Source organism: Neolamprologus brichardi, chromosome 11 (genome assembly GCF_056152115.1).
Source record: "Neolamprologus brichardi isolate AB-2024 chromosome 11, ASM5615211v1, whole genome shotgun sequence".
NCBI lineage: Eukaryota > Metazoa > Chordata > Actinopteri > Cichliformes > Cichlidae > Neolamprologus > Neolamprologus brichardi.
The window spans coordinates 15,963,601-15,979,401 of record NC_142114.1 but is presented as its reverse complement, the minus strand read 5'-3'; the positions used below and the strand labels follow the sequence as shown (position 1 = coordinate 15,979,401).

The 15,801-nt window shown below is 41.6% G+C and overlaps 1 protein-coding gene across 3 annotated transcripts in view; it reads left to right on the top strand.

Moving 5' to 3' along the window:
- Nucleotides 1-15,166, top strand: part of efna4 (ephrin A4) — a 34,900-nt gene extending 19,734 nt beyond the window's left edge. Inside the window, exons 2-5 of one of the 3 annotated variants that reach the window (XM_006804890.3) lie at nucleotides 475-773; nucleotides 7,523-7,591; nucleotides 12,700-12,726; nucleotides 13,321-15,166. In XM_006804890.3, coding sequence (XP_006804953.2) covers nucleotides 475-773; nucleotides 7,523-7,591; nucleotides 12,700-12,726; nucleotides 13,321-13,403 — 478 coding nt within the window. In that variant the 3' untranslated portion in view covers nucleotides 13,404-15,166. Of the gene's footprint in view, nucleotides 1-322; nucleotides 774-7,522; nucleotides 7,592-12,699; nucleotides 12,727-13,320 lie in introns of those variants that run through there. The other 2 variants (XM_087848217.1, XM_006804891.3) reach the window with 2 other exon arrangements.
- The last annotated feature ends 635 nt before the right edge of the window (nucleotides 15,167-15,801 follow it).

Here is a 15,801-nt window from a genome sequence, read left to right as displayed (position 1 = left end):
CAGAGTTGTTGTTATGCCAAACTCCAGTCAGCCTTGACTGACATGGTTGTACATGCACATGCACATCCGCTTACGTTTGTACACACATCTATCTGTCTATCTGTGCTGTGCAGTGGGAGAGTGGAAAGGAGAGGGAGTCGAGTTTATTTTACGCTGAACTCCCCTCAGTGGTCTTAATTAGCATGTGAGGAATCTTTGCTCTCTCTAGCTGACACTCAGCATCGTCACTGGTCCGGAAGTGTAGCTGTAGCATTTGAATCCCACCAAATTCTTGTATTAAAAAAGATCAAAATGTTGTTTTATTGCCTGTCACAAGTGTTGGATGTGCATTTGGAAAATTGTGGAATTCCTGTCCTTTCTCTCGCTCTTTCTCTACGTGTCTGCAGTCTATCGCTGCCTCCCCCCTCCTTCAGTCATGTATCAGTCTCTAATTGCTACATGCAGTATTAATGCCGTTGTCGTTCTTCCTTCCAGGTTAACAGCAGGTGATCTGTCTGTCCAGCTGAATTTCAACGATTACCTGGACATCCACTGCCCCCACTACCCCAACGAGGAGGCCGTGGGTCACGGGCAGCCGGAGACCCTTGCCCTCTACCTGGTGGGAGAAGAGTCGTTCCAAGGCTGTGTAGAGACCAGAGGGGCCATCAAGAGGTGGGAGTGTAACACCCCTTTTGCTCCATATGGACCAGTACGCTTCTCAGAAAAGATCCAAAGGTTCACGCCCTTCTCACTGGGGTTTGAGTTTCTGCCAGGGAGACACTACTACTACAGCTGTGAGTAGATGATGTGTATGTTTTTGTGTGTTGGGAGAGGGTAAACCAATTTAGAGAGTCAAACATATCACAGCTTGAGCTCAGTGTTATATGAAATTTTCTGACAAGCCTGATGTTTGATGATCAGTCATTTGACAGATCTAACAAATACATATACCGTTAGTTATTTAGCAGCCATACAAAAGATTCCTAACTTAATTGTCTGATTTTTAGAGATATCAAAAGTCACATATGTCTTAATATGCAACAATTTTGAAGTTTATACGCAGACAAATCGGTCTGCAAGTTGTTGTTGTTATTCGTTGCTTTGATTCTTGTCAGTTTCCAGAAATATGAATAAATGGATACAAATTTTTCCATTATATCAGTGCCCTGAGATTTTTTGATTGTCCAGCCAACAAACGCCATCTGATTTTTAGTTTAGCATAAGAAGAATGCTGCCTTGAATCTGAAGTATTTCAAATTCAAATTTTATTTGTCACATACACAGTCATACACAGTACGATATGCAGTGCAATGCTTGGACAACTGCTTGTGACCTAAAGAAAAAAAGAAAAGGCTATGAATAAGATAGGAAATAAATATGAAAATAAAAAAGGGTAAATTTAACCAGGAAGGAATAAAATAAAATAAAATATAAAAATTAAGTTAAGAATGAGATAACTGTACAACACAAATTAGAATGAAGAGTAAATTTAACTGGGAAAGAATAAGATAAAATATATAAATTAAAGTTGAAAATAAAATAACTGTACAACAAAATACACAGTATAGAAATATATAAGAATGTATGAAGAAATACAAATATAAATATCTATATGCACACAATAACAGCAGCTGTACAAATATTAACTGGAAATGAGGAATATAATGTCCAGTGTTGTGCAATCCACATTATATAGTGTCTTGTGCAATGCAAATATGCTTAAAGTGGTTTAAGTGATGAAGTGAAAACAATGTCCAGAATGTCCAGTGTGTGTGTAAGAACTATATGTGTGGGTCAGTACTGTGTGGTGGTGTGATTGAGAGACCATATCGCCTGCGGGAAGAAGCTCCTCCTCAGTCTCTCTGTGTTGGTCTTCAGGGAGCGGAATCGCTTTCCTGACCTCAACAGAGAGAACAGTCTGTTGTTGGGGTGGCTGAGGTCCTTCACGATCTTCCTGGCCTTGGTCCAGCACCGCCTGCTGTAGATTGAGTGCAGGTCAGGGAGCTCTGAGCGGATGGTGCGCTCAGCTGAACGCACAACCCTCTGTAGAGCTCGTCTGTCCTGCATGGTGCTGTTCCCGAACCAGGTTAAGATGTTTCCCGTCAGGATGCTCTCTATGGTGCAGGAGTAAAAGTTCCTGAGCACCTTGGGGGGCAGTCGGAAGTCTCTCAAGCGTCTGAGGTGGTAGAGACGCTGACGGGCCTTTTTCACCACGGTGTTGATGTGACAGGACCATGACAAGTCCTGCGTGATGTGAACTCCGAGGTATTTGAAGCTGTCCACTCTCTCCACTGGGCACTCGTTGATGACGGGGGTCTGGTAGTTCCTCTCCTGCTTAGTGCTGAAGTCCACTATCAACTCCTTTGTCTTACTGACGTTTAGAAGGAGGTTGTTCCTCTGGCACCAGTTCTCCAGATTCCTTATCTCCTTCAGGTAGGGCGTCTCGTTGTTGTCAGAGATCAGGCCCACCACGACGGTGTCGTCAGCAAACTTGATGATGGTGGTGGAGCTGGTAGTGGCCACACAGTATGTGTACAAGGAGTACAGCAGGGGGCTCAGAACACACCCCTGGGGGGCTCCAGTGCTGAGAGTGGTGGAGGCTGAGACATGTCCGCCCATCCTTACTGCCTGTGGTCTGCCAGTTAGGAAGTTGGAGATCCACTGACACATAGATGAGCTGAGTCTTATTATATATAGTCTATTTAATATTAAATAAATGTTAAATATTAATATGAGTTAAGCATCTAAAATCATTAGTATTAATCATTATTTTGTTTCTATCTAACTCCTAATGGCACATTTCGGGGCATTTCAGCACTACAGTTGGCATTTCAGAAGTATCGATATGGTATTGATATTAATTCCCAGCCTTTGTCACGTGATTATTTAAATAAGATCAATAGTATACGTTTTTGCTGTGCATAATCTGTCATCATTTTTATGATCGTGTTTAAGTGAAACAATGAATATTCGCTCCGGCTCCTTACACCCTAATAAAACAGCCCAAAAGAAAAAGAAATCTAAATATTTAATGTTTCAGTTCATCAGTCTGTGCAAAGACACCTGTGCAGGAGATGATGTGGCGGCCAGAAAGCCTTACATATTTAAAGGATAAAAAGGTTTCACTGTTGCTTAAGCCAGCGTGTTTTTTATGAGTGTCGGCAAACTGCAGCTTTCTGAATGCCATTAATGTTATCCATAAATTCATGCTGAATGACATTAATATGATGTTTTCATAAACCTGTAGGCTGTTGCACAATTTAAGTGATGGTTTCTCCGTGACATCTTCCTGCAATCCTCTCCCCTCACTCATTTATTTCAAACCACTGGAGGGGAAAAAAGGGAGGGAAAGATACAGAAGATGGCTTAGTGGCTGTAAAATCAGTTGCCTTTTTTTCTTGCTTGCTTTTTTACAACTTCTGGTGTAAGTCCAAGAGGGGGGAGGGCATGAAACGAAAGCAGAAAATGAAAGAGTCAAGCGAATGCATAGTACGGAAGGGTGACAACAAAGAGACAAAAAAGTGTAGGTGGAAGAAATCGAGATCAATACACGGCGACAGCGAGGGAGGAAAAAAAGGCAGGCAGAGAAGCAGACGGAGGTAGAGAAGCGTGGAAGAGTGACACGGGGAGAAAAAGAGCAAAAGATGGACACAGTCTCACAGTACGGGAAGGGTGGGGGGAGAAAGGGATGGGAGGATGGATGAGTGGAACCCAAATGGGTGAGAGAAAAGTGGGGAACAACAAAAGTGATGGATGGAAATGAAGGAAAAGAAAGAATCTTTACATAAATTACTGCTGCGGTCTGAGGGACAATGGAGCATTGTGAGGGTATGAGACACGCTCACACACACTAACACACACACACAAACGTATGTATGTACGCACATGCACACTGGGCTATTGTGGTAGTTCATGCCAGTTCACAGAAAAGCAACAATAGATCTTACCCCCTGGTTTGGGCCACATCGGGCTCTGGGCGATTGTGTGTGTTTTGTCCACATCAAAGATAAGGCGTAAAGTTGGTCCAAATGTCTGGCTCTGGGGTGTGTGCACTGAATGGGCCCGCAGCACCGGAGACTGCATAATGGCATTAGCCCGGGAGAACAGTACAATGGTATTAGAAACACTAATGGCATTAGTTGGCTGAGTCTGAGCGGGGCTCAGCTCATCTCTCCCACAGACTATGACAGTGACAACCCACTGCCTCCTGGTCTCTGCCCTACTGCTCACCCTGCTGACCAAGACCCATTGGGTCTCCATATCTAGATCCCCAAAAACAGGAAACACCTTTACATCCTCTGATAGTCAGCTCTTCCCAACAGTGGCCAGAGTAATGGTGACAAAGAGAGCTTAGAACAACAGATCTCACTGCTTTGACAACAATCACAAGACATTTGAAAAATGCGGCAGATAAAGGAAAGCCGAGGAAACGAACAAAGGACTTGATTTGGAGAGTCAACAGTAAATTATTACAAATAGGAAAACGCAGAAACACATAAACAGTTAACAAACGTTTTGAGTTGAAACACTATGAACTGATGGACATAATTCAGAGCCCAGTGTCATAAAATTGCAATGCATTTTTTTTCACCATTTAACAAAAAGACTGGAGCGTGTCACTTTTTCCACTATACAGGGCCCTCAAAAACCACAATGGAATCAAAACAGCGTTGCTAATAACAAGCACACTCATTCCTTTTTCGGATTTTACTGCTCTTTACTGGTGGCTCCCTTAATTCTTCGTGCCACATTTTCAACGAAGTGCTAGGAACGTTTTGGTTCATATTGATGTGATAGCGTCACACATGCTGCAGAGTTCTTGCCTGAACATCCGTGATGTAAATCTATCATTCCACCACATCCGATGTTGCATTCAGATCTAGTGACCGTGGAGTTCATTTAAGTACACCAAACAGATTTTCATGTACAAGAAACCAGGTTAAGATGATTTGTGCGTTATCCTGCTGTAGTAATAAAGGGATGGACATGGCCAGCAACAATGCTCAGGTAGGCTGTGGTGTTTTAAACAATGTTTGTAGTAAGGTGTCCAAAGTGTGCAAAGAAAATATCCCTCACCACCGCTAGCTTGAACTGTTAATACAAGCAGGATGCTTTTATTTTTACATCACATTCTGACTCTAACATCTGAATGTTGCAGCAGAAAGTCCAGGCAACATTTTTCCAAACTTCTGTTGTCCAGTTTTGTGAACCCGAGTGAATTCACTTTCCTATTCTTAGCTGACAGGGCTGGCGCCCGCTGTGGTCTTCAGCTGTTGTAGCGCAGGTGCTTTAAGATTTTACGTGGTTGTGCATTGCATAGCGTTCTTGTAACAAGTGAGTTAAGTTACTATTGACCTCTGACATTGCCTAGAGAACTGTTGCTCACTGGATGTTTTCAGTTTTTTTCTGTAAAACCTGGAGATGGTTGTGTAGGAAAATCCAAGTATAGTTCCTGAAATACTCACACCAACCAGTCTAGCACCAACAACAACCATCCCATATGGAAAAGAAATAGTAAAAACTTATAAAAGACTTGCATAAGATGTGGCCTACTTCATATAGTGAATCATAAAAGGCTTATATGATTTACTCATGAAAGTGGCCACTTTCTCATTACTTTCATATATTGTTTTAGTAAGTATCCAAAACTTACAAGTTTCATTTATATAATTTTTCAAGGGATCTTATATCTGTTTTCACTCTTGTATGCTTTTCATACAAGTTTCACACAAGACAGGTACAAACTTGATAAGATTTATATATATCTTTTCCATATGGGATGCTACGTTCAAAGTCACTTTAATCGCCTTCCACGTTCTGGTGGTCAGTGGAAGCAGGTTGTCTCAAGCATGTCTACGTGCTTAAATGTGTTGCACTGCTGTCATGTGATCAACACAAATAGCTGATTAGATATTTGCATTAACAACGAGTTGACCTTCTGTGCCTAACAAAGTGGCCAGTGGGTGTAGATGGTTGTCACTCCATTTATTCCTATGAAAGTTGCTAAAGTAGAGATTCCCACCAGCTTTCTGACTTTGTGAAATTCGTTTTATCTGGAAAAAATGTACCAGTGTGTGACGAGTAGATGCAGCAATTTATTCATTCAGTTTGACCGTTTACATGTCTGAATGTAGATCTAGAGGGTCTGTTAATAAACTCTGGATCCTGCCAGCTAAAAGTAGAACTTTAGAAAACACATTGGATGTTTCTGAAAAAACTGAATTAACATTTTGTGTGAAGATGGGACATGAATAATGATCATTGTGAATTGTTTTGAGACTGGGCTATGGAATAATTGACAAACTAGATGATCTTTTTTAACCATTAACTTAACATTAAGTTGCTCAGTTCATTTGAACCTGTGTTGTGGCAGTGTAGCTATATTTAATCTCCCGATGTGCTAATATTGGTTAGTGGAAACGTTTTAATCTATTGTCATTTCTGAGTGCCCCTTAAGTAATAATGTTTTTGTGAAAGTGCCTTTTCTGTTAGACTTACAAGGGCATGTAAGACAGATTTTATAACTGACTTAGCTTTAAAGCATATTTGGGTAAACAGAGCTCTGGTTCTTTGGCTTAGCAGCGGTAGCACACCAGCTTTTTCTGCTATGACAAGTTGAAGTGGCTACTCTGTGAAAAAGGCCCATTATGCTAGCACAATGGAGCATCATATTTTGTAAACATCGTTTCATTTTCAGTATTATTTGTTTTTCTATGAACACAATAAAAAAAAGCTTTGAAAAGCTGGATAACTTGACATGTTGTAGAGAGGTGAAAGATGGGCGAACGAAGAGCGTGTTACATTTCTGTTAAAACCGCAAGGTTTGAACAAATTTTGGATTGCTGCACTTTCAAATTGCCCTTCTAGTTCCTGTTTGTGATGGAGCTGCTTCAGTCGTCATAAGCATAACCCAGTTCTGCAGCTCCACTGTCATTCTGTGCCGTACCACAGACTTCTCGGAGGACTTGCTGCGTCTTATCAGTCGAAAGTGTCGGTACAAAGTGAGACAAACTGTTGGTAATCGTACACTCGACTTGTGTTGGGTCTTGAATTTGTTGCCGTTTTTATTCAAAGATAAAAAGCCTTTAACTGCAGTTTCCAGACACATTTGTTTTGCAAAAGCAGCGTTAGAGTGGCAGGTAATACCGCTGATGTTTGCCATGTTCCCATGTGAGCCATAATCTGAGTGGATCGAAAGTGTTGCGTTCTGTAATGGTTGTCTCGATTGTGTCACATTGTTTTTATTTAGTTGTGTAGATGAGTCTGATAAGTACACACAGGGAGTGTTTTTTGGGGGGGAGATGTCATGAGTTATTGATATGGTTAAAACAGAAAGCCTAAATAAATAACCTTGCTGTTCCTTAAGCTTATAATATGAATTCACCAGCAGGAGCACAGGACTTCTCAAAGAGGACATTTTTGTTTTGGAAGAGTTTCATTCAGCAAGTGTTAATTAAGGTTTTTTTTAATATTGGCCAACCAATTGTTGGATTTATTAAGTGTGAAGCTTATTTACATTTTTTCTTTTCCTTGTTCTTTCCAGCTCTACCCACAGATGAAGGCCCTCCTCTGCCATGTATGAAGTTGCGCGTCACAGTGTGCTGTGCGCCCAGTGAGTACACTCCTCTTTTCATCTGTTGTTTCTTTCATGCTCCCCCCCCCCCCCCCCCCCCGCCCCACTTTGTACACCAAGACACTCTTTTCTCTACCTCTCACATCTTCTACATGGGCTGTATAGCATCATATTTAGACTTCTGCTTATCCCCTCTAATGTACCTTCTGCTTTCTTCTCTTTTCTCTTTTTTAAAAATCTGTGCCGTAATCATTGAAACCTAACGCATCTGTACGCTTCAAAATATTTATCTTTACCATATAAATGAGACAACATCTTCTAAAACACATTTTACCCCTCCCCTCTCCCTCGCTTTCTTTTTTTTAAAACTACCTTCCTCATTCTCTCTCAATCACTCTGTCCCCATCTGAAATTCCCAGAGTTGATCTAATCCAGAGCCCGCCTGGAGTAATGTTAGTCTTCCAGTCCAGTGAGCTGCCCATTCCGGTTGGGAATGTTGCCCAGTCACAGTGGGAATCCCTGTATAGTTGTCAGTGTGTGCGTGGGAGCCTTTCTATGTGTACTACCAAGTGCGCTTTTCTTTGTTTTGGTGGGTTTCTGCATCTATGGGCCTTTGCGTGCATTCTTCTGAAGTTCAATTTGTACAAGTGTAAGTGTGTGTGTGTGTGTGTATACCCCCACATGCGTGTCTCAGACGCCCGTCCCAGTTCCCATCCCAGTGTTATCTGCAGGGGGTTTGTTGCGCTAACACGCACTTGCACTAAAGAAACTGGTTTCGTGGTTGTCTAATCAATCAGCACTGACTAAATTCATCAGTTTGGAAAAAAAGAGAAGACAATTAAAGTGGAATAAAAGGAGCTCCAGCCGTCTCCGAATGGTTCTCACCGTCCTGGTGATATGGGGAGTAATTTGCTGCGTTATTACCAGAATGAAGGCTGATGACTTTTTTTATATGCTAATTATCCTGCTGTCATTAATTAGAAATACCACTGATAGTTGTTCAGTGAGAAAATGCTAATGCAGTCTTGACCTTCTGACAGCTTTTCCCTGATCAGCCCGTCTGAGCCAAAAATAATCAAAATATTTGCAATCACCTGGATCGTGCATGCAGGGAGACATGAGCGCATGCTTGACTTTACTGTAAAAATCTATTTACTTCATATTAGAAAGACTTCCCCTTCAAAGATACACATATGTCAATGTACTGTTCCTTGTCTCATTTTTTTCCCCTCTCAGCCTCTCATCCTATTTCTTAACCAAAACTAATCCCGACTAAATTTCAGGATCTCCGTCTCCTTGTCTTTGACTCCCCCCACTACTCCAACCTCCTGCTCTTTCTTTCTTCAGTCTGCTGTCATTCCTGAAGTGGCACTAATCCCCCCCTTCTCTCTGTCTCTTCAGCTCTCTCCTCCCTTCCTCATTTTTTATGATCTTTCGCTACTGGAGCAAAACTAATCTAGGCACCATCCATGGCAGTGTCTTACACGTCCTCCACCCGACTCTCCCACCCCACCCGCCAGACCCCGCCCCACTCCACCTCCCCTATCTTTCCCGTGTTCTCTCTATCTCTTTGTTGTATCTCCATATCTACAGTTATTCACCGACTCCCCGTCTTCCCGTTTCTCTTCTTCGCTCCATCTCTGTCGCGCACACGCTGTGCGGCGAGTGCGTTGGGATGAGCATGCATGAGGCCGGCGAGATGGGAGCAAATTAGATGGATGAGAGAGGAGATGAAGGAGAGTTGTAGGATTTCTCTTTCTCTCTTTGGCTGTCCATTAGTGGCGGTTTGCCACAGCTGTTGTTGTGTTGTTCCCTGTGGTAACACCTCGCATACTCCCTAGTTCCTTCCTGCTCAGGTTCCCTTTTATCTGACAGGTAGCATGGCAGCAGGGCACACAGTGCCTTTCTACTCGCTGAGTGTGTGTGTGTGTGTGTGTGTGTGGCCGCTGGTGATGGCAGCTCCTGTCCTTCAGCTACATCTCTTATCTAAACTTCAAAACACGCACCTCCCTCCCTCCTCCTCCTCTTTTTACAGAAAGAAGCCCATATAATTAAAAGTTCAATATGGGGATGCCCCGGTTGTGGGTGTTTGAATTTATTATAGGAGTGCACACACACACAAAACGACCCACTGCCTCACATCGGACTGAAGGACAGAGTGGTGACAGTGAGCGAGTCCATCAGGTACGCTGTCATTGCTCCAAGGTCAGCTACCACTCTCCGGTCCCTCGATCTCCTCTCCAGTGTGTGAATGTGTGTTTATCGCCTTAATTTAACCGAAGAACACAACAAACTAGGCAGGGCAGACTCGTTGACACGGGAGGCTCCTAATGATGTTCTGCACACATGGCTCTCCGCGACGTTGTTTCCCTAACTTGTTTTTTGTCGTGTTGTAAAGCGTGTTTCGGCTCTTTAGGCTTCGGTTACGAATTTTAGCACAGCGACGTGTGTGATGATGTGATGTTTAATTGAGCAAAACTGTCAGGAATCACACAAGAGAAAGGACTTTGCTGAAAGCCTGTGTTGCATCAGAAAACAGGGCTTTGAATTGGCATCAGCAGACTGCTGTCGTGTGAAATCTGTGGCGCCCTGCAGCCCTCAATTGCATCTTTCATGTGCTCGCTTTGCCTCTTACTCTACGTTCACCTTTTTTTTTTTTTTGTTACGCTGCAACTTTTTCCCTAAAACTCATCCTGTTGTGTTTATCGCTCTTGTTCTTCTTGTCACTCTGTCTCGCTGCCTTTCTGTTTTTCAGCCGTCCTACTGTGAGAAACCATTACAGACCAACTCTCCTCTCTCTCTCTAATTGATTCCCTTTCTCTCTCTGTCTCTCTTCCCTTTTTTTTTCTGCCGTTCTCCTGCTGTGAGCAGTCCGTTACATTCATTTCAGTTTACAGCGCTTCACCATTTTCCCCACTTTCTTTCTCCCTTTTTTCCATCCATTTTTTTTTTCTAATTTCTTACTCCAGTGCCCTCCTTAACCCCCTCCCCTCCCGCCCAAATACCTTTGTACCCTCTGAACTCATTATACTCAGGGACAAGACTCGAACGGCGACGTGCACAAACCGCTCGCCCAGCCGAGCTCGCTCGGATCCCGAACTTTGGACTCAAAATGGACTTTCCCCGTCTTCATCGATTTGCGCGTTTCGTTATTCGTTCGCGATTTTATTTTTGTTTTTCAGTTAAGCGATTAAAAATCAGATTTGGTTAACGTTACCTCCTGCTTGTGTAAAATGGCGGCATGAGAGGAGAGGTGGGATGGTGGAACATTGTCTGTCTCTGCAGTGGGGCGTTATGCTGACTGAAGAACACACACACACACATTTCCGCCGCCATACACACACATTCACTTAACCATGGTTGTGCGTGTACAGTTACACATGCGGCTTGTTTCTGACTGCAGTGCAGAGAGGGCACTCTTCTTGCAGTCACGCCACCATGGGCACCATTTTGTCGCGGTGGGCTCGCCATGACCAAAATTGTGATGTTGACACAAACGAATGTCCGAACATTCGGCTTCTGCGCAAATGATGTGATTAAAGTCGGATCAAAACACACACATCAAACACACCCGGGCAAACACAAGGCATTTATGAGCAAATTTTATTTTCCAACTGCGCATTATGTGCGAGTTACACGTAACGCTAACTGTTAGTGTACCGTTGAGAAGTGTTACTCTTAAAATACAGGTTTTATTTTTTTTAAAAACTACCATGAGTAAGTTTTCCCATCCAAATGTCCACCTATATAAAGATATTAATATATTTTCATTGTACAATTTCAAGTTGAGAAGCGTTTAAATATTTTTATTGTACATATTTTAAATAAACAATTTTGAGAACATTTTCATGGAGCGCAGAAAGGCCGTTTAGATAGGAACTCTCTGCTATTGTCTGTTTGCTTTTTGTGGGGTTCCCGCTGTTTCTCACACACTTACACACACATACTCACACAAGCTCTGCACAAGGCCCAGACCTCTAATCCTTTGTTAACCCTTAGATGGTCACTGTTTGCACAGAAATAATGTAGTGACTTGTGTCAGCATAACAGTCACACAGGAAGAAACTGTGGGATATGGTGTTAGTTATCCTGGCATCATCGATACGCATTCTGCCTGTGTGTGTGTGTGTGTGTGTGTGGTGCAGGTATTATTAATGTTGTGGGGTCTGAAATCTGCAGTCACGTCATGGGGACGCGTCTTCCTCATGGGTGCACACAAGCAGTTAAGTTACGGTTACATCTCCAGGAAATAAATGCAGTTTGTGTGTCTTGTGAGCGTTCAGGGTTGCAGTTCTCCGAGGTTGGTTCAAGGCCATAGATTCATTTAATAACACCTGCAATTGTGCAAGCTCATCCTCGTTCCCTGACCCTCTGTACGCTCTCACTGGTATTATATGGCACTTCTCTATCAGGAGGGATTTTTAACCGTTTTTAGCCCCACTACCTGTATTTTTTTTGTCCTTTCTTTAAGCCCTCCCTGTTCCTGCATCACAGCATCCTCCATTCTTCCCTCCATTATTTCCTTTTAGTCCCCCTCCTGCTGAGAAAGTGACGCCCAGACACAAACACCCTCTTATCCCGTCTCTTTCTCTCCCTCCCTTTTCTCTCTGTCTGACCTTGTTTCAATCTTTCCAACCTTCTTTTTTTTTTTTTTTTTTTTTTTTGCCGTACTTTCTCACTCGAGTCTCCACTGCTCTCCCTTTCATCTTCTGTCCACTTCTTGGTTTCGCTCTGTCATTTTGAATTTTCTTTTATTTTTCCCTCCCTCTTTTTCATTTCCTGTATCCCCTCTGTATAATTTTGATCATTCTTACTCTTTCTAATTTACATAACACTATCTTTTCCTGTTGCCATGCTTCTCAAGCTCTTTTTTTATCCGACCTTTAGAAGAATTTGCATAGGGGACATATTTAGGGTTGCACAGCCAGTCAGTACTCATTTTTCATGGCGTTAGTCTTTGAGTAATGGTAAATACCTTCCCCTGGTCATTTGTCTGTTTCTTGCTCCTCTTATTCCACAAAGCAGCAGCTTTATTGAGAAAGTTAAGCATGGAAAAAATGACTAATCAGCAACTTGTTTCTTTGCCTCAACTTTATCTAAATCTTTTCTCTCCCACCCCCACCCCCCATCCCACTTGCTTATTCCAGCATCAGAAGGTTCAAAACAAAAACAAGGTGAGATGCAACGTCTTAAACTCGAGTTACTTACAATCTTTCCGCCATATGTGCATGCTTACACGATTAACAGACAGGTCGTACCTCTGTGTCTTCTCTCATTTACTGCAATGTTCAAACACGCTTTAAACGTAAGATAAACAAGTCAAAAGAAGTGGAACAAAAGCGATTGCTGAATTAATGGACATTGATGTGTCGCTTTACCAGCCTCCACTGGCCTGGGAAGTTTCCACAAAGAGATTTTAACCAATTCGACCACAAGGGCATTAGTGATTTGTGGCGCTGATGTTAGTTGACAAGATGTAAAACACAATCAGTGCTCCAGTTTGACCTAAAAGTGTTTAATGGGGTTGGGGTCAGGGCTTTGTTTAAGCCAGTCAGTTCATCTAGTGCTACTCAGAAAACCCAGAGGCTTTGCGAAACTGTTGCTATTAATTTGAAGGCGAGTTGGTATCTGAATTAACATCGTATCCTGTCACTGTTTAGATCTCTCTTGACAAGCAAGGACAAGCCCAAATCTTAGAAAACAGATTTGAGCAAATTTGTTTATATGTCGTGTATGAGTTGAAGATTTTTCATACATCTCTGTTTCAGAAACGGTACCTCTAAGTAGTGGATCCTCACTCAGGACAGTGTCACCTCCGCTCCTCCTCATCGTGCTCCTGTTGACTACCTGAACTGTCCGTCCTCATCGCTGACCTCCCACCAGTTCTCCGTGGGAATGTGGCGTACAAGTACGCGTCTGCACTACTTGTGAATTACACAATGCCATATTTGCTAAGCTATTGCAAAATGACACTTATTGCCTTGTGGCTGTTTACGTGTGAAAATCTGGAAAGAATCGGACATCTTCTCCAAAACGGGGCCACAGTGAGTCAGGAACTGACATTATGAATCACAGTGATTCATTTCTGATTATTTTGTTTTCCTACCTGTTGTGTAAGTAATACCACTTAATATCAATTCTACAGCTAAGCCTGACTGTAAGACTCATATCCCAGTCTGATTTCAGAGGAATAATGAGTCAGTCTGGACTCGTACCAAGTTTTCCTTTGTTTCTTGTTTTGTTTCTCATTTTCAACCTGGTGAAAAGTGGCCAAATAAACACATACTACTGTACTTAGCGGCTCAGGTTAGAGGTCACTCAGTTAGCTGGTGACTTCTTTACTTTGTTCTGACATGCTGTACTTTGCCGTGCGCAAATACCTGAATGATCCTTCATTGCCTCGTTTCGAGACACGTGTGTTCTACTTTTTTAACTAATTAGATTTTGAAACAAAAGGCATTTTCGGAGGAACTGGGGAATATTCTCGAAGAGTGAGGCTGGGCTCCTGCGCCCCCTGCTGGGATTAAACTGGTTGTACTGGAGTTGAACTGGGTTTACCGTAAACCCAGAAACTGGACACTAGAATCTGGTGCTGTATGTTAATAATGGGACCTGGGACAGCGTTTGTCCTCTCTGATTTGCCACTCCACTGTTCTGCATCTGCACCCTTAATAAGCAGAACAGAGAGGTTTGTGGGTAGCTGGACAGCATCAGCTCATCTCACTCCACTGAACACACTGTGGAACTGATTGGTTGATTCTCCTGTTGGTCCAGCAGTTGTGCAGATAAGGATACAAACTATTTGCTCCTTTAGTTGTTCTTTGTTTTGTTTTGTTTTTCACATGTTTTCTTTTAGCTTTTGCTGTATAGTTAATATAATCTGCCAGAAAAAAAAGATGTATTGACTATACAACACATTTTAGTGAGAACTTACCTTTTTTATTTAACAACAAAAATTTGACTAAAAACAATGATTTTTTTTCCCATATATGTGTGTATTTACTGGTATATTTTTCAGTACGCTCTGCTGTGATGTAGTTTCTCAAGCTAAATGATTTAAATGTTGTTTATTTCTTGTTTTTGCTTTTTTGTGCTTTTAAAGAAAGTCCTTCCAAATTATAGACACTCGTTTAAAAAATCCTAACAAATTAAAATTCATTTATTTTTCAAATTAGATATTTTTAAATTAGAGAAGACGTACATGTGTATTTTTCATTGAAATTAAATTAAGGTAATATATTTATTACATCACAAAATTATCTACCCAAAATATTTGAGTGACTTGTGTTAGAAAAATCTGTAGGTTAATTGTACACTTTATCCTAGCTTTACATATATATAATATTTGAGTGTCAACTTGAGTGTCAAAATGCTGTAAATCACACCAATCATGTCAATGTTTTTTTATATATATCATTTTATTCTTAAATGGGTGACAAATGTTTGAAGATTTTTTTTTAAATATCCTGGTCAGTGATGTAGTTCTTCCCCCAACATCATGTAGTCTACTACTAGGCGGTTTATGTGTGTTCTGCTTTCACATTTTAGTGAAGAATGTAGCTTCTTCTGTGAAGAGCCAACTGCAATCTGAGCCTTTTTTATGTGGCTAAACAACAAAATAAATATGATTGCATTTAAATGGTTTGAGTACATGATTATTTATCTTTTAAATATATTGAGTTGTTTATGTAACCACCGTCTCAGTGACAACACACACACGTTTTTATTGGTGGGACACACACACACATTCATTCAGTGCAATACACCAGAGTATAGAGATAAGGAGACTTCTGGGACTTGAAATGACCTTGTGGTGTAAGAGGCCGTTGTAATGTGAGTAACCTAGTGGAATATCGAGCAGAGTTTTTATCTGTGGGGCCAAAGCCTGATAAGATTCAGATACCCAATAGACTTCAGGTATTAATAGACTTTGTAGCATCATAGTCCATACATTGACCTTAAGGTAGTTATTTTCGGTCAGGTCGAAGGCTGGTTTTAGCCCTAAAGGAGATGTTTCTGTTTTATGTTTTTTTTTAAAACATAGAGGTGTTCATCCAAATAAGCTGTAAATGCATTTCCATTTATATAGGCTGTAATATAGAATGTGAAGATTGTGAAGCTAGGGAGGCAATTTCCTGGATAATGGGACTAATGCTTCTATTTCATGGTTTATGATCTCTTCTGATGACATGTTTGGTACTGTTGAGGCATGTTGTTGTGAAGTGGCTTTGATTTTTGACCTTCACATT